General features: G+C 27.8%; 2 protein-coding genes across 4 annotated transcripts in view; both read right to left on the reverse strand.

The window, feature by feature from the left end:
• Positions 1–9,134, reverse strand: part of LOC142330716 (V-type proton ATPase 116 kDa subunit a 4-like) — a 65,378-nt gene extending 56,244 nt beyond the window's left edge. Inside the window, exon 1 of the mRNA XM_075376161.1 lies at positions 9,021–9,134. Coding sequence (XP_075232276.1) covers positions 9,021–9,134 — 114 coding nt within the window. The remainder of the gene's footprint in view (positions 1–9,020) is intronic.
• A 3,590-nt stretch (positions 9,135–12,724) lies between these two features.
• LOC142330607 (uncharacterized) overlaps positions 12,725–24,189 on the reverse strand; it is a 394,400-nt gene continuing 382,935 nt past the window's right edge. For 2 of the 3 annotated variants that reach the window (XM_075376009.1, XM_075376010.1), the window contains exon 5: positions 12,725–16,358. In XM_075376009.1, the coding sequence (XP_075232124.1) occupies positions 16,220–16,358 (139 nt within the window). In that variant the 3' untranslated portion in view covers positions 12,725–16,219. The remainder of the gene's footprint in view (positions 16,359–24,189) is intronic. The other variant, XM_075376008.1, reaches the window with a different exon arrangement.

Consider the following 24,189-nt stretch of genomic DNA (forward strand, 5'->3'; position numbering starts at 1 on the left):
TTGCGGTGCACAAGAAAACCAATCTCCGTTTGTGCTGAACCATTGCATCCTGGTGACCCGTGTAGGTATTTCAATCTATGTCAATTGTAATGGGCACCACCCTACGAGATCGGGAAACTCCTGTTTTTAAACAAGAAATAGCAATCCAGAAGGAAGAAATCTCCAGAAGGTGGGGGAGACCATACAGAAGGTTCAACCTATTTCGATGCTAGTAGAATTGTGTTATCTAGTTACGGAATGTTGCGTGTCTTTTCCTCAGTTTGCTGCAGCTCCTGCAGGAACAAGAGACTGAAAAGTCAACCAATTAAAATCCAGTCAAAAATCTGTACAGAAATTGTTCAAAATACAGATTTCTTTTCCACGAAGGCATGGGCCTTCAACCGGTTCAAAGGTGAAGAAAATTGAAGCTTAAGTCCAGAGGAAACGAACCAAATATATCGTAAGTCAAGAATTGTATAACGCCCAAAGAATTGTATAATAAGAGTGTTTATCCATTTCTGACTAGGACGCTAATATTTTACAAGGGGAAAAGAATTTCTTTTTTGTTTGGAAGAAAAGGGGGTAATGAATGCAGAAGTCGATACCCGTAACCCGTTTCTCCCAAAATAAATTAGTAATCATAATTACGTCAGGTATGTCACTGATACAGATATAAAGCAAAGACATATTATACAGAAATATAAACCGTTTGGAACAACGATATCTGTGAGATTCCAAATATAGAATTAGTATCAAGAAAAAACGATGTAAATTATTTTACTTTTGAAAGCATCCAAAGGTTTGTGGTAGACATCCAACTCATTGCTGCGACAGAGAATTTAATGTGTGGATGCATCTTTACAGAGGAGCCAAATAATCATATTTATAGACATTATATTTATATATTCAGGACTTCTGCTTGCAATGTTCTGCTCTCTTAGCTCAAATCCAGATATGTCGACGTCAAAAATATCCATTTAGAGCCTTGTACACAAACAGCGCGTCGTACATCGTTCTCCTTGTTTCAGAGTAGAATGTTCAGAGTCCGGCATTTTTCTTTATAAGATGCACCGCATCCCTCACACACAGGTCTTACCTTGCCTTGGAATACCTTAATATAGTCATAAAATAGTAGCTTGGTCCAGCTCACGATATTAGTTACACGCTCAACTTTTGAGCGTGTAGCTGTCAGTCACTGTCTTTCTTGAAAAGGTCATTTTACCCAAGGTCTTATCCGGTTTCTCCTACATCCTGTTAACAAAACAATCGGAAAATTAAGTCGACATCACTATGTAAAGCAAGACATGAAAATTATTGATAGGCCCGTAGATTTTAATGTCAGTCTCGAATAACAAAATATTTATTTGATGTTTTAAGCGAATCATTAACAAATAGAATAAACAACAAGGTCCCAAGTGGGATTCTGGTGGGAACTCTGTGGTCGCTGCGTTATCTACATATAACTCATTAGCCTTCACATAAAAGTATCTATTATCGAGATACGAGTCCAGCCAATCAAACATTTTTCCGGAGGATATTATGTAGTTTTCAGAGTAGGATGTCATGCGGAAACGTAAAAGAAGCTTTATGGAAATCAAAATATATATAGTACCAACCTGACCTCTATTAATGGTTCACCAAGACAACATTTGGAAATTTAGACTCAAGTTATAAATCCATGCATGGATTGGCGTTACTAGAGCAGATAGCGCGCGCGCAATACTTTTATTATATAGGTGGGATATACAGTCGAATCTCGCAGCCGCACGAGCTCGAAGCACCCCAGTAGTAGCTCTGGAAACTCCGACATTAACAATAGGAACGTCTAAATTATCTTGAGACAACCCCTTTTTTACAAACTTCCATCTACACTTAAAGGTTAATAATATGAGGTGAAGCATATACTGTTACCATCAGTAATTATTCCTTTATCAATGTGAATATTATGCACAAATTTAGATTCTTTCAAGAATGAATTTACGTATTTGAAGAGCAAACACCATATAACTTATACCACTTTACTCCAGAATATTTTCACGTATTATTCAACTTTTTTATATTTTATTTTATTGTGTTTTATTTTTGAGTAATTGTTAGAGCCCTTTACACTCTTACGTGATGTATGTGTGTGATTTGTTTGAATGTTTTATGTACAACCCCTACACCCTTAAAACTGATTATCCGCTTGTGATGTTTTATATTTTTTAATTAATTTTATGAGGGCTAATGACATTGGAAATTGATGTCCACATAAGGAAAGAAAAAAACTGATTTATGTATTACTGCATTAGCGATAAAACCAATTTCTGTTACAAGTAACTAGAAACTTATACCTGTATTATAGATAGTTCTAACACAACTAATTTAGTAATATTATAAGTTCCTATGTTCCACATTGATTATGACATGTTAAATGTTTTTGCTAAGTTTGAAAATAAATGTAACGAAAGCGATGGTTTTTGTAGTTAGTTCACTTGAAATTTTGTTAACCAGCAATGGTCATCCATTCCTAAATCATATTAAATATGATATTTAAAGTTTTTAATAAACTTTAATTATAAAGGATATTTTAAAGTTTTAATACAGCAGATTATTTTCAGTTGTTTAAATTATTAGTCAATAGTATGTGATGTATAAACTACTAAATACTAACAGAAGCTACTACTACTACTACTACAACAGAAGCTTATTTCCGAATTGACATTATCTTCTGATAAAAATTAAGATTTTATTCTTCAAAACTACACGGATCTTTAATTCAGTTTCGTTATATTAAATTTTTAATCTTACTTCTCAACTGTACATGACCTTTCTGTGTCATTAAGTACTTGGTTCTCTTAAAAAAAGGATATTGAACTTCTAAATGTCTTAAAAAGGACATTGAAATGATACAAAATTTAATATATATAACAAACAAAAATAAAAAAAATCCATACAAACCCAGAATAAAGCCAAAGATCGATTGTCACCGTAACCCTTAACAGACTAAATTAATATATTAATCCCAGAAACATGAAAACAAAAAAAAATAAATAAAATTTAAATCAATTTAGTTTTAGTTAAGCTTAGAAAAATGAAAAAACTCAAATTAATCATCAATAAACAAAAAAAAAAAAAAAAATGTCGCTATTCAGTAATTTTTAAATTTTACCATCCTATTGTTAGCATACTTTTTCATTACTTGTAACGATTTAAAAAAAAACAAATTACTTATTCTTGAAGTTAGTTAGGCTAGTGTAGTAGGTCAAGGTTAAGGTTAAGGTCTTGTCGCTCTGTGTGGTTTTTAAATTTTGATTGGTGTTTACGGTTTTTACGTAAACAAGTGTGGTGGATATATTTACTGGACGTGTTTTTTTATATAGTGGATAATTTTGGACAATTGATGATTGCTTTGAGTTTTTATTGCTTTATTGCCTGTAGGCAATAAGGGTTAAATTAGCTTGGTAGTACTCTCAATCACCCCATCTCTATCTCTCTCTCTCATATGTGTATGTGTGGGTATGTTTTGTTTTCCTTCCCAAAGATGGAGCTGATGACGTGGCCGGAGGGTTTAGACCGTTATGTCTCCTTAATTTGGGTACAAAGTTGCTGAGAGGGTTGTGTCAAGAATCATGGAGGATATTGTTTCGTGCCAGTCAGATCGGCCATTCAAGCTGTGTCACGAGTGGTATATTGGGCTAAGGAGGTTAGACAAGGGACATGGAGAACGAGGGGTATCACTGTTTTGGTTTTCTTGGATATCCGGAACGCGTTTGGTTCCGTGCCTTGGGACGTTATGTCGCTCTGGTAAATAAGGACATTAGTATTACCTGATTAAGCAAGACGGCGATTATTTAAATGAGAGATGGATGAAGAATGAGACTTTGGAAGGGAGCTTCAGTTTCCAGATGTTTGGGGGTCCCACAGGGTTCAGTGTTGGGTTCCCTCCTTTAGGATATTGTTTTTGACGACATATTGGGTGTTTGGTTGCCGCAGCATACGCAGTCAATTGCTTATGCGGATGATTTAGTCCTTATGGATAGTGGCAGGACGGAGCAGGAGATCCTGTACAGGAGAAATTCTGCGCTTGATTTGATCCACTTATGGTTTCCTTAACAGGGAAGCGTAGAGTTTATACCATCAAGTTGGTGGTCGGGAATCACCGCATACAAGAAAGCCTTACTTTAAGGTGAAGTACCTTGGTGTGACAATCGACAAATCGCTACAGTTCAGCGAACACGTTTTGAGTGCTGTAAGAGGGCTGAAAAAGGTATTAAGTCGTCTAATGACTTCGTAGGTTGCACCGCGGGCATCAAACCGTTATGTTGGCGGTTTCCTCCATTATTTTATATGCCGCGCTTGTTTGGAAGGATGCAGTAGTTATACAGATCCGAGTCAGATTACAAAGAACGCATCGAAAAGCCTTGTTAGGTATGGTAGCAATATATCGGACGGCTTCTTATGACGCGGTATGTGTACTGGCCGGGACTCTCCACATAGACCTTTTGGTTCTTGAGCTTGCCCTTAAATGTGAAGGCGGTGACAATGTTTAAGTTAGAAATGAGACACTAAGGGTATGGCAAGACATATGGAACTTAGTTGGTGTCAAGTAAGACAGTTGTCAAGGCTGGATGAACGAGGAGATTAAATCCCAATTTAAGAGTATGGTATAATAGAAGGTTTGGCGAGTCGAATTTCTACCTGACGCAAATGTTATCTGGTCACGGTAATTTTGAAGTGTATTTGTTTGGAATTGGGAGGAGGGAGTCGCCTGACTATGTATTGTGGTTAACGGGACTGTTGAGCACACTCTGTGAAGAATTGATGGAACAACGTACTCTGGCTGGTATTGCAAATCAGGAGCCGGAGGACATACTCCCGTATATGTTGACGTTACAGAGTAACTGGAGGAATACTCGAGGGAGGCGCTTCGATGTAAAGATAGGTATTATTTCAGAAGATGAGTGAGGATGATATGTACATATGGAAGTGAAGTAGTGAAGTACAGTTTTTTACAGACTCAGGTGGACAATTCCCGATGTGTGGTTAATTGAATCCCAACCACCAAAGAACACCATTATCTACAATTTAGTATTCAAACCAAACAGCTTTTTCCGGTACCACTGTCAGGTATTGCTTCAGAGGATGAGATGAAATGACTATTTTTGTAGTGTGTGAAAATGCCAGGCCTAACCAGGATTCGAACCCAGGACCTCCGGATGAAAGGCCGAGACACTACCACTTGCGCCACGGAGACCGGCAACCAAACAACCTTGTACTTGATTCGTTTGCTAACCTCGTCTAATTAACTTTTAATTGTCCAATATTAAATTGGACATTTAAAATGTAAATAAAAGAGTATACTGGAATATTGTTATAAATTCAAAATTTTACCCTTGTACTAATAGAAAATTTAAGTAAAGCAGAGTGAAAATGCTACTTCAGTGCAGGAAAATGAGGAATTATGCAGCAGTTATTTTGTAGCAATTAAATGAAGTAATTGCAGTGCAATGAGGAAAATGCATATACTAAAAATAAAATGTTTTCTCTCTGACGGCTCAGAGCTTATTTGTCACTTTGTAGTGGCTAATATCCTAAAGTTAAGTCTTTAAATTACAGTAGCAAATTTACAAATCCAGTAAGGCTACTCTTAAATTTTCCATCTTCCTGGAAGGTGGTTGCTTATGGAGATATTTTCAAAATAATTAAAAACCTTTTACAAAGTAGGAATTTTATACATTAACCATCGCAGAATCAAAGTTTATTCTGGGGGATGCCATTTAGTGTATTTATCGGATAAAGTTAGTCAGAGTATTGACTAACAGTGTTAACTATAGTTATTATCCTAGAATATAAGTAATTTTAAATCTTTGAGTCTGTCTTTCTGGAGTTGATTTTCATGACCTGGCTGGGAAGGTTCTGGCACTCATCACATGAACAGACTATATTATTTTTTTGTAGTCTATAATAAATCTTGTACTAAACTGCCTTGAGTGCTTCTTCCTCTTCACATGTAAAAAAAGATCCACACTTTTGTTCTTTTCAAATTATACTAACAAAGAAATTGTATAATATTTGTGGAAATTGTGTGAAATATTTGTACATTTCTAATATAAGACATCTGTTTGCCACCATAAACCAAATTGGTAGAAAAACATGGATCTGATATGAAACGTGCAACATGCAACATTATGTACTATGCCAGGCATACTGGGAAAAGTTTAGTAAAGTTATTTTCAATTTTTTTTTGTTTTTATTGCTCAAACATTTGAATTTGTTTTTATGTTTGAACTAAACATGAAACAAACTAATCTTCTCCTTTCTGTCCTTAAATAATCTACAATAACCTGTTGAATAATGAAAATAATACAAGATAAACTAAAATTATTAAAAAAAATAATTACTGACACCAGTATCAAAAATTTCATTTGAGTATGGAGCAGGTGGCTCTTCTTCTGGTGCAATTAAATCCAATTTTCCTTTCTTTACTTCTGTTTTTATATTATCTATCTTTCTTTCAATATCTTCACATACATCTATTTCATATGAAAAATGTTTTGTATGGAAAATTCCTTTTAAATGAAGCTGTAAAAAAATATTACACTTTAAATCCAACAGTTAAACATTAACTTCTTTCTACTTCTCTACTGTTAATACTCTTATTAAAGGATCAGCTGGAATAAAATTCCTGCATTTACGTAGCGAGAAGGGTTATTGTAAATCTTTCACCTATTTTTCATAGACTAATTGCTTATTCAGAACAACAGACATACTGTACTGCATTTCAGTATGCAGAGAGGTTATTTTACAAGTTATTTGATGTATGTCCTTAAGATGTGGGCCAATCTGATATAAGTTTTGCACAAATTTTGAAATTGGGTCTCATGCGTTATACAACAACAATCTCTAAAATAAAAAAAATAAAAAATGTATATATATATATATATATATATATATATATATATATATATATATATATATATATGTAAATATTTTTCTTTCATCAACTCATACACAACTAGAAACAAATATATGTGCAATAAATTAGTTTAATTTGTTATCAAAGAATTACCTTATGTTTATAATTACCTTATGTTTATTACCTTATTGTTTATAATAGTTTCATTGTTTATAATGATAAATTCTTAATTTTTAACTAGAAATAATATTTTATTTTATCTCTGTTGATTTACTTTCTATTATTCTATTATTCATATTTTATTAATTATATTTTATATATTAATTATAATGGTAGTCATATACCCAATAAGACCCTTGAAATTCTACTCGTCCCCATACTATATAACAATAAATCAGTAAATTCATTTGAGGTGTGTAGAAAACACTGCAAATGGTGGTGTTCTGTTTAGCCTTCAGAACCATTGTAAGGTATTACCTCAGAGGATGAATGAAAATGATATTTATGAGTCTAAATGAAGTGTTGGTCTTTTACAGTCTCATTTGACCATTCCTGAGATGTGTGATAATTATAAGTCTGTATAATAAGTCATACATAAGTCTGTGTACATGTCATGTATAATAAATTTGTATGTAAGTCGAACGCAAGTCATATATATAATATTATTGCTTACTTATATTGGAAATTATTCTAATTAATTCTGAACTTTAAATTATTAAACATTAAATTATTCACTTTTGTATTGAATTTCCTCTTTAAACTCCTACCAGAGATAATTTATTAACACCTTCTCTGGAGTTTACTAAATCTAAATTTATGTTATGTTTTTTCATTTAATATGTTATTTTACCAGATGTATTGAAATTGTAAATTTTATTGTGTATTTAACTAAACTATTGTAAATTATTGCAAATTTCATATTGTACAATGAGATGTGATTTTTTTTTAATGTGCTATGGATAAAATTTGCAATTTAGAGTTAATGTCTACATATAATTTGCCCTGATGCTCCGGAATGACTCAAAAGTTGATTCTTGTCTTGTTATGCCTGCACATGTTTTTTTCCCATCTGTGGGTGAATGAGCTTTCTGTCTGTCCAATGTACTATTTAATAGAATCATTATATATTAATTTGTAAGTCCTGGTTGATATACTTGTTAAATGAACTTGGATAATTTGTTATCTTGAAAGTGTTACAGCAAACTTAACTGAAATTTATATATACATTAAAAATAAACATGTGTTCAAACAAACACTAAATATATTTATAACATACTTAAAGGATTTCCTAGACCTTTTAAGATTGATTTCATTAATGATACTATTCGAACTTTGAACAAAGCATTGTTAATCATTACCTTTGAAATGCCTTTTGGAAGGACAAGTTACACTAAAATGAAAGTGAAACAAAAATTTCAAAAACATTCAACACATTTGGTAGGCCATGTTGTTCAATTAATTCTGACTGAGAAAATGAATAATATATTTAAATATTAAGTAAAGATATCTTTACTTCAGAAAACTATTTAAGATAATTTTAAATATAGTAAGAAAATTGTACATCCAAGCAAATATAATTACACAAATCCTATTTGTGTTACATTGGCTGAACTCTGATGAAGTGCACTTATACAAATTATTTAAATGGGTGCACTTCATTCATAGATACAAAGAATGCATAATATAATATATACAAAACAAAATCTACCTTTGCAAATCATTAAAAAATACATACATAGCAGTTTTATTAAATGTTCAAATCAATTAAGTTTTATGTGTAATTACTTTTCAGGATATCTGAATAGACTATATTCATTAGTCTATTAACAATAATATGCTAAGTAATGATGATAAAAAAAATCTTCAATATCATATAATTTTTGATACAAAAACTAAAACCTTGTTACAAGAAAACTTTTTTTCAAGGGAAGAATTTATATACTGCTGCTTACTGTACAAACAATCAAAAATTAAAATTATGAAAACTCTTTTTTTGTTAACTCAAAGTCAGTTTTCCAGAGTAAAATCATTAAGTGTAATTATTAATTCAACTAGTGAAAAATAGAATACAATCATTATTTGATTTGTAATAAAAAATTTACACTGTTTAATTTTCAAACAAAAATATGCATATTTTTCTTACATCCATTAGTTCTATGATTCCAGCTTCTCCAAGATTAACAGTAGTTTCATAAGCAACATCATATTGTAAAAATATCTGATAAAGTAACATCTCTTCACATCTAAATAACCCCATATTGAAAAAAAAAATTACTAGAAAGTTTAATAAAATTAATTGAAAACTTTCAAACAAAAAGTTTTAAATTATAAACAAATATAAGCAATTACTTCTTTTAAAAGTATAACAAATAAATTATAAGAATGTTATGATGATGTTTAACTGTCAACAATTTAAACATATGTTTCCAGTATAAATAAAATAATTCTTAACTAATGGTTAAATATAATCATATACTAGCAAAACGAATATATATATATATATATATATATATATATATATATATATATATATATAAAATTTAATATTTAAAACTTCCATTTATTTTAGTTGTTACAATTTTTTTTATTTATTTAATCATACACAAAATCAAAAACTGATTTTGTAATCATGTTTTTACTTTTATTTTATTATTTTTTTTAATTGTAGCATTTTTGAGATGATTTTTTTGTAAGTTCAGGTTACACCAATTTACAGCAGTCTGTAAATATATTTTTTTTATTATCTGATATAAGACATGTTTTTGCACAAATTTTGTTGAGGAAGATGAGATCTTACAAAGTAAAATGAGTTCAATGAAAAAATAGGTGATAGGGTTAGACCCTTTCAGGAATCAAACTTGAAACCGAATGATATAGAAGGCAAAATGACCACTACACCATTTGGCCAACAATATCTAACTATTATAGATAAGATAATTGGTCATATTCATTCAGACTAATGCGTCATCAGATATTAACTATTATATCATTAGATATAACAGTAACTGAAGAATATAATAATTTATAAATTAGATTTTTAACTGACTATTGCACACTTTACTTTAAGGTGGAAGGTATAAGAATTTTTCTCTGAGTCTGAGTTAGCTCTTAGTACATCTTATAGCTTTTGCTTTAAATCAGTGACTTTGAATGAAGCTAACTTAGATATTATCTTTTTACAGCTTTTCCTAAAAATAAAGTGGACTGCAGATGATTTAAAAACTGCTAATATTTTGTTATCACTGATTAACAGAGACGCCTAAATTCAGAATTGTGATTTTCATCATCTTTGTTGCAGCAGGTCTGCTTTGTTTCATGTACATCAAAATTATTTTAGTGTAAAAGGCCCTAAATTTTATGTTTTCTACCAGCCTGTATTGTTACCAACTATTTATTTGCTAGAACTATTACTTTTTTTTATTATCATTAGTAATTTTTATTCTTAATCTTCTCATTCTCTTAAGCGTTGTGGGATTTTTGAGGTGGCTTGGAGTTTTTTTGATAGGTATACTTTAAATATTCTTAGGATGTATTTTTTTTTTTTTTTTTTTTTGTTCAGATAGCTAAATAAAATATTTTAAATATATGGGATAGACAGTACTATTGAAAAAAAATTTAATATGAAAAAATGTTATATTCAAATAGGTTCATTCCTTAACAAAAATCTGTTGTATGACAAAAAGGTCAATACTACATGCTACTCCTAAAATTGTTATCTGTTAACATGTTTTCCCTATTCATAAATCATGGAAAGAAATATTAATAAAATCAATATCAATAATCTATCAGCATTAATTTAAATAAATAATTATTTTATTTTACTGTATAATCTACATTTGATTTTTTATACAGATCATATCATTATAAAATAAATTATAAATATAAAAACATAAATTATAAGATAAAAATAAGAAGTGATTAAAGTTCATATTAATTATTTTAATATAAATACACAAAATAATATTAAGGTAAATAATTAAATACAAAAAATTACTAAAAAGTAATTCACAGTTTAGAAAACACTATTGACAATAATTATCTGAGCACATATTATGTATTTTGAATAAGATGTAGAAAAATCAGGATTTTTAAAATAAATTTGTGGGAAAATATTTTAAATGGTTCAGTAATTTTAAAAAATGGTAATGGAAACATAGTATGGTTCATTCTTGAAAGCCAAAGTATTATGTTGATTTATATGAAAACAGGTCCATTGTCTCAGTCTCTATTTTTCTGTTTAGCCTCTGAAACCATCATAAGGTATTACTTCAAAGGATGAATGAGGATGATATGTGTGAATATCAATGAATTGTAGTCTTGTACAGTCTTAGGTCGACCATTCCTGAGATGTGTGATTAATTGAAACCCAATCAACCTTAGAACACCTGTATCCATGATCTAGTATTTAAATCCGTATAAAAGTAACTGCCTTTACTAGGATTTGAACCTTAGATCTCTCTACTTCAAAATCAGCTGTGATGAAGAGTTCACTATTAGATCAACCTGGTGGTCTAAGGTGAGTTCTAATGTTCAAATCCTAGTAAAGGCAGTTACTTTTATACAGATTTGAATACTAGGTCATGGATTCTTTGGTAGTTGGGTTTCAATTAACCACACATATCAGGAATGGTCGACCTGATACTACACTTCATTTACATTCGTACATATCATCCTCATTCATCCTCTGAATACTTTATGGTGGTTCCAAAGGCTAAACAGAAAAAAGAGAGAAAAAGTGAGAGGTCCATTGTCTGGTTTTTTGAATATTTTTTTTTAAAGAAAAAGTGACCTTTTTTTAGCAAAGACTGCATATTTATAAACACAAGGTTAAGTTAACATATTTAGTCTTCTAATTATCGGTTTACACGATTCAAATTTATGGAGACCCATATCTTACAGCCCATTTTTTGTGTTTTAAAAACTCATTCAGATTTTTTTTTTTGAGTTTAAAGAGATAACATTATGCTTTAGATGAGAATATATGTAAACATAATAAATATTTAATAATGTTGATAAGCGTAGCGCTTTATTAAGATGCTTCAAAGGAAAACAATAGAGTTTGATTTCATTTAAAATGAAATTAATTTGATGACCCCAAAAGAATTTGTCATTTAATAAATTGGCCAGAAATTTCAAACAGTTTACGTTTATTCACGTGTAAATACTTTTAGTAAATGCTTTTTCATGTGATAACAACAGTATCTTTTATAAGAAATCATTCTGTTTCTGAGAGACTGTGAATAAGAAACCTGTTTTGTAGAAAGGGTTTATTGCTTCATATTCATGTGTGTGAAGGGATTACTCATTCTTAACCAAGTTATTTCCTCCTGCTCATCATTTTACAGCTCTGTAATTATTAGACCCATACTATACTATTATAAGAAAACTGATTATTTGTATTTTAAGGGATTCCTGAAGAATACAATTTTTTTTACGTATAGTTCAGGGGGTAATGCAAAAGTATTTTCTTCTCTAAGTTATTAAATAATTCTTATTTGAAAACATGTTTTTTCTACTTAAAAATAAGTGGCTCTAGATTGTGTGTACAATGTATATCGTTATACATTCTAAAAATTAAGAGTATCATTACTTTTAATTTTTAATGAATAATAAAATATGTTGCAAATAACAAATAGCAACTTATATTTTTTAATTTGATTACCTTTTTAACTTAAATAAAAGGATAAAGAAAGAAAGTATTTTTTACTAGCTGAACTAAGTTTACAGATTTTTTATTTTATTTTTTTATTTTTTATTTTCTTTTGGTGGCCTAATTGTAAATTTTTACATAAAATTAATTTGAATGAAAACTTATTTTACTTATGCCAATGATTTAAAGATTTTATTTTACTCTTTCCTTATTGTCAAATTATTATAACATTATGATTTATAACATGATATCTTAATTATTCAAAGTAGCTTGAAAAAATTCATGAAAATTATTTATAAAACTTAATGTAAAAATATTAGTGTTTTTGCATTCAAGAGGACCTGAATTCATGTTTGGTGACAAGTTTCTTTACGAGTGCAGTTCCTTATAAAAAAAAACAGAGATGCAATTCTGGATATTTTTCTTATTTTTATCATGAACAAGTTTCTCACTTTGTATTTCCCACAAGAGACTTTTTTCATACAGATATCATTTTAATAGGTTTACTCAAATTTAAAATAAAATAAAGGTAAAACACGTACAGCAAAATAACCCCTTCTTTTTTAACCTCCGGGACAACCATTAGATATTACTTCAGAGGATGAGATGAATGACAATTTTTGTAGTGTGTGAAAATGCCCATGCCTGACTGGGATTCGAACCCAAGACCTCTGGATGAAAGGCTGAGATGCTACCACTTGCGCCACAGAAGCCGGCAACAAAATAACCCTAAACAAAATTAAACTAACTTCTAAAAGCAATAACTGCAGTAAAAATAAAAATTAAAAGGTGATTTTCAGTTCTTTAAATTTTAACTTTTTGAAGTTGGTACCAAATTAAGGGTAATATGCAATAGAAAGATAGTAGTTTGTTTTTACATGACATCGACTTCAAAAAGTTGAAATTTTAGGAAGATGTGGAAAATTATTATAATTTTTCAGTTTTTAGTGTTTTTTTTTTTTTGGTGTCAGTTTTAAGTCTTTTCAAAAGTTTGTTTTATTAAATAAAATCACACAGTACAAGAAATGAAATTCACACATTACGTTTCTTTAACTATCTGTCTTTTAAAGACCTAGCTATAAGATTTAGGTAACCTGACATGAGACACCAATCATTAATGAAATAGGTACACCTATTCCCAAGAGCACAAACATTTCATGGCTAATTTACTAGGAAAAGTGAGAAGCGATATGGTTTCCTTTTACCTTCTATTGACTATTTCCACTTTCAGATGCTTTATATGCATCATAGTCTAAGAAAAACTGGAAAAGACAGGCTCAAGTATATAGAGGTAATACTTTTTTATAATATATTTTCATATAATAAAAAAAAGTTATGTAATGTTTAAATTAAAGTTTATTTTTGATAAAAATTAATTATGACACAGGTATTTTAACAAATAATCCTTATAAATAATTAAACAGAAATGTACACAAATATTTTTGACAGAAAATTTAGTATCTATGTCTAATATTACAATAAATAACTACAAAATAAAAATAACCTTAAAATAAATCACAATGAAAAAATGCTGTTAGTTATTTAGTTAAATTATAATAAACAAAGTTATTTAGTTAAATTATAATAAACAATATTGTTATAATATTAGGAAAAAGAAACACATATATATATAAATTTCTACAACAATTAAGCACCAACATTTTATTAGATTATACAAGTAAACAGTATAATATTTATATATTTTTTATTTTACTACATTGATTTTTTTTTTTATTAGTTACGGAAAAAATATTACAGTGTTACATAAATAAAAATATATAAATAATAGGAGTTATAATGCATATTTATTATTATACAAAGTAAAATAGTGATAAAAAATAAAATAGATAAAAAATATATATATACCATTATAATTAACATGCATTTTAATGTAAAATAAGTTAATAATATAAATACATAACAAATTAATGAGCAAATGTAATAATAATTAAAAATTATTTCTGTAGTAGTTTATTCCATTCTTGTTTGGAATGGAAAAGCAATTTTCATATTGTGGAGGAATATAAAAATAATTATATTTTAATTATTTTTTTATACATGCAATTACAGGCTCTGGCCAATTACAATTGCCATTCATTTTTCTGTAAGAAAGATAAAGTTTTAGTCTATGAAAATAAACCAAGTGTGATCAAAATTCAAACCTGGAACCCTCCTGATGTAAGGCCGATACATTACTATTTTGCCACGCTTAATACTGTAAGATAATATTAATATTAAAACTAATTTTACAGAAAGTAAAATTAGAAATTATACGTAAAATAAACATTCTATGATAACAGGAAAGTATTTTTACACACTTTATGAAATTGACATCAAACTATTCTCTTCAAATTTCTAAAAAGAAAAAACTTTTTTTTTCTACAAAAAATATGATTTGAGAGTTTTATTTTTTTGAGGCTGAAAATCATGCTCAACAATTTAACTAAATTGTTTTATCAATTTCGAATTAAGGGATTAAAAAAAGAATTGTAAGATATTCCTAACATTAAAATGGAATTGTACCAGGTTATATGGATGAATTTAAATTTATTCAAAATATGGAAAAATATTTTTAAAAAATGGTTTAATAATTAATAAAACTGAACAATGGAATAATCTGAATTTAATTCAGATTATCATGAAAAAAAGAATGAATCATCGTTGTTATTTCCAAGGAGCACAATCATTTTAATCTTTTAAAAAATTAATTTAAAATAATTTTACAAGGCCATTCCAGGAACCAAACTTAATAAAAAATAATGTAACTCATTAAATAATAGATGCTTAATAAACACATAAAAGTTAAAAGTGTAAAAATTTAGTGGTGTTGTCTTAAAAATTTATTTTCAAATATATACAATATGTTAAAATGATTATGTATTTATGGAATCCTCAAAGTTTCAAAAAATTTCAAAAGATTTAGATAAATTTATGAGATTTTAAACAAATAAAAGATATACTGTATCTTTTACAAAGATACAAGACTGAATCAAAAGTATGTGATGTACAGTATAATAAAAATACTAATTTGGCCCCATAAAGGCTGAACTTACGTTTATATCAGTGTTTCAGAAATTTCATTCTTCTATATTCTTGAAATTTCAGTTAATGTATACTAAATACCAGTTACACACTAATGATTACTTTAATGAATAATTAATTTATTTATGTTTCTTTTTATTATTTGAAATTGCATATAGTAGGGTGTTAAATGTTTTAATATTTAGTTATTATAATATAGTATCAAGAATTTTTATCATTGAATTTTTATCATAGTAGGGTGTTAAATGTTTTAATATTTAGTTATTATAATATAGTATCAAGAATTTTTATCATTGAAGGATTGAGGTGATAACTCACTGTAGCTGGAATAATATTGAAAATAATAGCAGAATGTTTACAAAAGAAATATATGTAGAGAGATAAATATAAGAATGATATAATGAAAAGAGTGTTTAAAACTAGTAAAAAAAATTTAGTTTTGAATAATCATATTTTATTGCGATACAATAATAATATTACATAAACTCTTAAGTTATTAAAGGACATAAACAAACAATATAACATATATATTTGATACAAACTACAAAAAATTATTTCATTTTGTACAAATCTGAAAATATTAAATTTATACAAACTAATTTTTAATGTTAATTGTAACCCCGTGGTTAGTAGAGTTAATAGTTTGCATTTTAATTAATTATTGGTGTACGAACCATAAAGGAATGCCAGAGATCTTCATCCATTGCTGGTAAATTCTTTTCTCTCTCCTCATCAAGTTCTGCTCGAAGTTGTTCTAAGAGTGCTTCTGATGACCTGCGACGTCTTCCACTGTAAAATAACATTTTAAAATTATTAAAAAAAAAAATTAAAATTTTGGTATTAAAGTAATGAATCAATAAATAAATGTTTTATTCAGATCAATATCTTAATTATAAATTATATAATTCCATGTCAGGAATTGGTAGATATGATACATGGATAATAAAAAGTAACTGCAACAGGATTTGATTGAAAAAATCAAAGGAAACCATGGAAAAAATTAGATTGAAAAATATAAAATTAATTATTAAACATATGTGCAATATATTTTAATTTCGTAATAGATAAAAATAATGCATTACTTTTAGTATTTATTACTTTAATTAGTTGATAAATGAGTCTATATGTGTGCTAGGTTGTTGGCGATAAATATAAATGGTTATAGGTGACCTGACATAAGACCCAAATTATTCCTGAAATAATGCCATTGTCAAAAACAAGTTCCTATGCCAGGTTTACTAAGAAAAGGATGGATTGTATTCTTCACTATACCAAAAATACTGTTGTACGTAAGCATGCCAAGTTCAATAAAATTCAAATGTTCCACTCTAAAAACAACAACTCATTCTCATTCAGGAATTGACTATATTATGAATTATATAACTTCAGGGAAAAAACACATCTCAGGAATTTATATATACCAGAAGAAGAAATATATTACATTTTAATTTACTTTTTAGTATTTAATTTGGAAAACAATAAATATTTAAAAAAAGATGTTTCCAAAAAAATTTAAAACTGAGTGTTTGATAATAAAACAATTATCTTTACTAGATATTTAGGAAATAGTACAAAATAAAAAAAATAAAATGATAATGGAAAAAATTTATTATTAATAAATAAATAGTAATATTAACACTATAAAACAAGCATTTCTAAGTGTTGTTTTAGGCAATTCAAATCAAAACTGTAAAGTTAATTTAAAAACATCCAAATCACTGAAGTTTCCATTTCATCACATAACCTATATCTACTTAACTCTAACAACACTGTTAAAAATATTCATTTTATAGTGTTTCATAATTATGTAATAATTATTTCTTTCTTTCTTTATTTTTATTAATTAACATTTTTTTCTATTACTATTTCCTCAACATATATAATGATTTTAAAAATCAAATTGGCCATTTAGTTTAGATTACAAGAACATTTTTTTCTAAACGGTTTGTAAAGGTTTTCTTATTTTTCAATCTATTTCAGTGATCATTTTAACATGTATATTATTTGTATCTAATATTATAAAAAACAAATAACATAACTACTTGTTACATTGTACAAGCAAGATTCATTAAAAACAACTGCCATATTTTTTATGATTTCTTTAAAAATATAATGTTTTAATATATTTACATATCGTACAATACAAATTATATAATGAAATTCATTAGTTATTAATATATAAAATGTTTTATTAAATAATTATATTTTTTATTCAATAACTATAATTTGCTTTTGTAGTTTTTATCATTTAGAAGTTTACCTTTGGTGCTATGAAGAAATTTCATAAAAAATTTGTAGGATTTTGTTATTATTTATTTGCGTGCTCATCCATTATACAATAGCTACTGAAAATTGTTATAATTATTATTACTAGTAATATTTATAAGTATTACTAAGATTAGTGCTTTTGCCTCTAAAAAGAGTTTTTTGAGATGTTTGAAATTTCCATGTTTCTAACACAACGTAAAAATGAGTATATGGTCTTGATTTAAGAGTTTTATATTGTAGCTTGGTTTTTAGTTCTTTAAATGATAAATTTTATTGGAAATGGATTACGATCAATTGTTTCAATGTGTATTAATTTAATGAAAAATGTAGAATTTATTTTGCGCTAGTAGTGTAGGTCTTAATTTTTTCATGCATTTTCATTTTTAGGTTTCCCTGGAGTGAGGCCATTCACCTACGTTTCCATCACCCATTCCAAAAACTTTTTATGACTTTTTTGTTCTAATTTTCTTCTACAGTGTTATTTACTCATATTCTTTAAGTATTGTAAATCTTCCCATTCAGATTTCCACACGCTTTCTTAATCTTTTGTGTTTGATTTTGTCTTTTCTAGTTTTTCCCGTTATGTTTCTTAAAAGTTTAGTTTTTGTTACTTGCATTTCATTTTTTTTAATGTTTGATTGGCATCCAGCTTCCTGCTGTTAATGTTAGTGCTGGTTTGATTCCACCTTTCTAATAATTCCTTAACCCATACGTATACATCTCTAACATTTTGGTAAAGAGTAAGTACTTTTTGAACTCTTTTACCCAGTTTTTTATTTTGCCCTCTTCTACCCAAAATATGAAAGTTTTCTTACTTGTTACTATTGAAAGTTATTATTTCATACAACACTCATCTCTTCATCCAGTAAACCAGTACTTTATTATTTTCACTGTAATTCTTATTCCTGGTTTCTTATTATATACATTTTTTTAGTTCCGTTTGAACCTTTTCCTTTTTTCTCCAAAAAATAAAAATGTCATATATAATCAACATATTTTTTGCCCAATTCTGGATCGTTCCCTTTTAACATTTTATGTATCTATCCATTTCTTCCAATGATATTATTCATGTATAAATGCCGACTGACAGTTTTTATGTTCATCACAATATATTATTATTGTTATTATCATATTATATGAATTATTATTTTTTTTTATATTTGATGATTTTTAACTTATTTCTGTCGTAGTTAAACTGAAGATGATAAAGGAACATTTTATTATTAATAAAACATTAGGTTCTTGAAAGTAAACTGAATATCTGCATTTCCTTTGAGATATTATTGCTACACAATGCTTTGATTGGTTCAGGAAATAACAAATCAGGAACTGAAGGTATAATGATAACTTGAATTTGAATGGCTGAAGCCACTAAGCCACTTAATACTGAAAATAAAGAATTTGAGTGGATCATTGCTTATTGTTTGCATTTTTTGGTTAACGGTGTAGTTAATGCCATACATCTATAAAAAACCCTTTTTTATTAAAAAAAATCTGTTTAGAAGAAAGTTATGAAATTTAGCAGAAAGTTATGTAATTACATAATGAAAATATTTACAATACTTGTAATAAAAGTTTTATTTATCTTATATTTGTTGTATAAAATTATACTACATTTCTTATTACTGTTTAATAAAATTTATTCCAACAATTTCTTTTCTTTATAAACATCTCAAAAGATATATCTCTATAAAGTGTTACTATAAAAGGAATTTTAATAAGGTATGCAAAGAATTTTAGAAGAGTTCAAGACATTAGTTCCTACCATAATATGTAAAAACTTCTCTTTGTAGTGTTTCACCTCTTTTTATTAAGATGAAATCTTTCTTTGTTATATAATGAAATTAAAAAAAAAAAAAAGTTTAAAAAATTTTCAGAATAAATGTTCTGAAGATTTATTTAACTTTTCTTACAGTTCAAAACATAATTTTATTTTTTATCAGGTACTTACTAAATGTAAATTTGAAAACTTCTATAAAACTTAATATATTATTGCCTTAAATATTAGGAAATGGGCAGATATCGTTCTGAAATTTAATATGAACTTTTCAAAGTCAAAATAAATAAAGAATGTTTAAAGAATTTCATACTTGCCATTTTGAAAATCTTCCAAAATGAATCTTTAAATTCATATGTAATTTGTTATATTTTATTTCTATGTAAAATATGTCGAAGAAATTCAATGGTGAAAGCCGATTTAAATGTATCCTTCAGTTAACAAGAGATAAATATTAAAAATTAAAAAACACGACTGCCGAAAAAATATTGATATTTTTGTTCTTGTTTGGGTCCATCGTGATTTTCAATTATACTAATAAATACTTCGTTTGAAATTTTGAATATCGGAAGATCGGTTATGAAGATATAACAACATTTCCGAATAACTGTGATCTGTTAGATCGAGAGTGTACCTGATGGATGCGAAAGTTAGCCTTCAACATTATTAAAAAAATATCCCGTTTGAATTTTGAAAATCGGACGATTGTTTGCAGAGATATTATAAGACAACCCCATTTTACTTCCCAAAACAGCGCCCAAGGAGCACCCTGTTTGTTATCACTTGATGGTGATGATTGCTTTAGCCAAGCACGAGGTGTTCGAATCACCTCACTGCTCTACCTTCACACGTAGTCTCCATGGCAAACCCATTATTATTAAACAGAAAACCTTTAAATTTATTCAACGTAAACTTAATTCTATTATTTTTTTTAATATTATTTATTCGAATCATTCAGTTCAAACCCAGCTCACACAGTTATAGAGGCTCATAGTTCACAGTCCATTAATTCAACTCATTAAAGTTTGTGCTTCAACTGGAAAATCTCCACTATTACACACACACAAAAAATATATGTATATATATTTATATGTGTATACACAGAAAAACTTCCTACTTTTTGTTTCAGATGTAGATTGTAAAAAACGATGAAAAAAAAAAGAAATTCTTATAACCGTTATAAATGTAAAAGAAAATGGAGCAGTGATTCAACTGCAAAATTTACAAATTCTAAGTGAGACTTTTTGAAAGGTTAAGATTCCTAGAAGAAGTTTCGTTGGAAAGAAATACTGAAAGCAGTATAAACATAAATTTATATTAAATTTTTTCATTGTCATTTTCTGCTCCCTTATCTCATCTGTCTACTTCAGCTCTTGAGCAACAAGAAACAATAACCAAAATTCACAATCCTCATTACAAATTTCATCATCTCCATCTCTTAGGATCAAACTCGCACATATCACAAAACATCATGATGAATTCCTACTGCTTATGAAGGAGAGAGAAGAAGGTTGACATAAATTAATGCAGGAACTGAATCAGAAGAAAAGTGAAGAAATTGATGACGATATAATATTTGGTAATGACGTTAAAAAAAAATTTATCTTGTCTAAAACTACAAGCTAAAAATGAAATTTTTACTACTTTAACAAAATTAACATACAGTAAGGGAGACTTTATAATATCTACATTTTCTCCGATAAGTGGTATTTCCACCTGAACCACTTCAAGCTACAAATTTTTCAGTTCAACAAGTGCCATGGCCATAATACAATGAAGAAGATTTTTACAAAGATTATTCTGTTATATTATCAAATGAGGGTCAATAAAGTATACTTGTTAACAAAATTGTGCATATACTTACACGTGTTTCTCATGGTGTGATACTTCAGCTTCTGGTTTTGATATCTTTTTCAATTAAACATTATATGTACTTTGATTCAATTTGAAAAAAGCCTGAATTTTCTTCTTCTAATAAAAGTGCTTATTAATGAACTTAGAAAAAAAACTTCTGTGATTCTAGCCCTATAAAATTAACCTATTTCTCTTCACCTTTTTCCAAATAAGTGATATAACATATATCATCTTTTTTTATATTACATGCTCTGAAGACATTTTACATCTAAAAATTGTAAAAAATGTTCATGTGTTCACAAGGCAGTGGATCGACTGATAATGACATATTCAGTGGCATTGAATACTGTCGTTGATGTCTGTCGTGATCACCAAAGCGGTGAAGCAACAGAAGGCGCTGTTTTTGGCTCCTGTCTCTGTCACATATTTCATTTCAGTTGTGCATAAGCCGAATGCTACCTATAGTATTGAATTTCTTGTTAAAAGTTTTTCATAAATGAATTATATCACAAGAGCTTATGATTAAAAAATTCAAGCTGTATTCAAGATGGCAGATAAAATATATAACACTTAAATTTTTTTTTTCATTTATTTATATTGAAGTTTAATTGATAATATTAAACTCTTTAAACTCAATCTTGTTTGAATTTTTTGAAAGAGAAAGTTGATAGATTGATTATGTTCAAACTTTTAACAGAAAATCTGCACTGCTCTAAAGGTGAGCCATTGTACTGAGTTCAATAAAATAGCTTATGCATGACAGTAATTTTTATGTAACTTCTAATTCCAGTTAAACAAACAATGGTTATAAATACTACAATTCATTTGTTAATCTTTTCAACAATTTGCATTCCATGTTTGTTGGAAGAGTAACTGAAGTTTAGGTAACACAATGGATTTTTTTATTCATAACAAAACATTTTCACTTATTTTTGGGAGAAGGTTGCTTAAATAATTAGCTACTATTATTATTGTTGAATTATGATTCCAGTCAATGCTATTGTAGATGGTTTTTAAAATTCAGAAAACACATACTGTATTTACAAAGCAGCTTGTATTTGTATCTTATTTATAACTTACTCACTTTCTTTAACAAATTCTAACTAAATCCTTTTTAAAAAAAAAATCCAAAAATTTGGATTATTTATAATCTGTATTACATTATTTTGTTTATCTATAACATTTATTATACATATTAAAACATATTACATTTTTCATTTATAACCTGCCATAAAATAATTTGATTGGAATTGCAGTACTACAACAATGGCATTGTTAGTCACCAATAAAATATAGTTTTACATTATTGAAAATTATCTGTTTATCAAAAAAAAAAGTAATAACTACATAACTATTTCCTTTTTTGTCATCTTATCATAAATATACAAAAGCAATTTTGTCTAGACCTAAAAATATGAGTTTTTTTGTACGTTACAACCATAATATTTGATATGTGACAAAATCATTCTCAAAAGTGATAAAGCTTTTTCCATGAACAACATGCATCCAGTGTTAGACTTACTCAGGAAGATGAGGAATGAAGTGGTTTCTAATAATCTCTTTGTGCTTGGTGAGGCCGATCTTTTATTTTTAGTTTAATAGTATGTAATATTTGTGATTCACTTCAAATATATAATAAATTTAAATATAGCAGAACAAAGAAGAGTGATACATTTTAATAATATATGTGAGTACAGGTAATTTATTATATTTTATATTTTTATTATAAAATATTTTTTTAAATTTTTTAGAAAAAAATAATTTCAGTGTGCATCTCATTTGATACTGTCTATGGTTTATAAAAAATTGAATGAGGAGAGTAAAAAGGTTTAGATTTTTAAGAATAATTTTTAAAAACTGACCAAATTTAAATTTCAAACCCATTTAAATTTTACGGATTATTGCATTTTATACAAATATTGTTATATCGAGTTCTACTTTATCTTAGTAAATTATTTAAAAACTATTTTTGTTTAAAATAATTGTGAAGAATCTTTTAACAGAAGAGAATATAATTAAAAATTAAATATTAAAATTGTGAATATAATGCACCAGTGGGGACAAAATTTTACTATTTTTAGTTAAAGTTACATAGATTGGACAAAGTGGTAAATATCAAAAGATTGGCTAGAGCAAGGAGAGCTTTCATGTAAAAAAGAAGTCTGATATTGTCATACAAGTCTGAGAATTATAAACAAATATTTGAAAATAATTATCTTTAGTGTTGCATTTAATAGTGGTGAAACATGGACAAAACGAAAAAACACAAATATTTTTGAATTGTGATGTAACAGGAGCCCATGTTGGAAATTAGAAAGGTCACTAAATATGATATGAAGAAGTTCATTTTAAAATGATTAAGAGATGAGAGGCTTGTGGAAATTCTTTTAAAGAGGTAAACTATATTGGTGATTCACATATTAAGATATCCAAGTTTAGTTAATTTAAGAGATGTGTTTGAGAGATATATAAAAAGTAAAAAAATACTGAGCAAGACAAAACTAAAATGTATAAAAAGCTAATTAAAAATAGGGATCTAATAAATGTGCTAAGGTATAAAATAGAAATAAATTAAGGAAAGGATAAAACCAGTTAAATAACGGACTATTTTGTAACATAGTTGTTACCATCCAAAATAGCACAATTCAAAATGAAAATCGTAGAAAGTTGTAAAACTCACTTTAGTTTTTTTAATTTTCTTTGAATTTAGTAAAATCATTT

The sequence above is a fragment of the Lycorma delicatula genome, chromosome 9 (assembly GCF_047948215.1).
Source record: "Lycorma delicatula isolate Av1 chromosome 9, ASM4794821v1, whole genome shotgun sequence".
In the NCBI taxonomy this organism is placed as follows: Eukaryota; Metazoa; Arthropoda; class Insecta; order Hemiptera; family Fulgoridae; genus Lycorma; species Lycorma delicatula.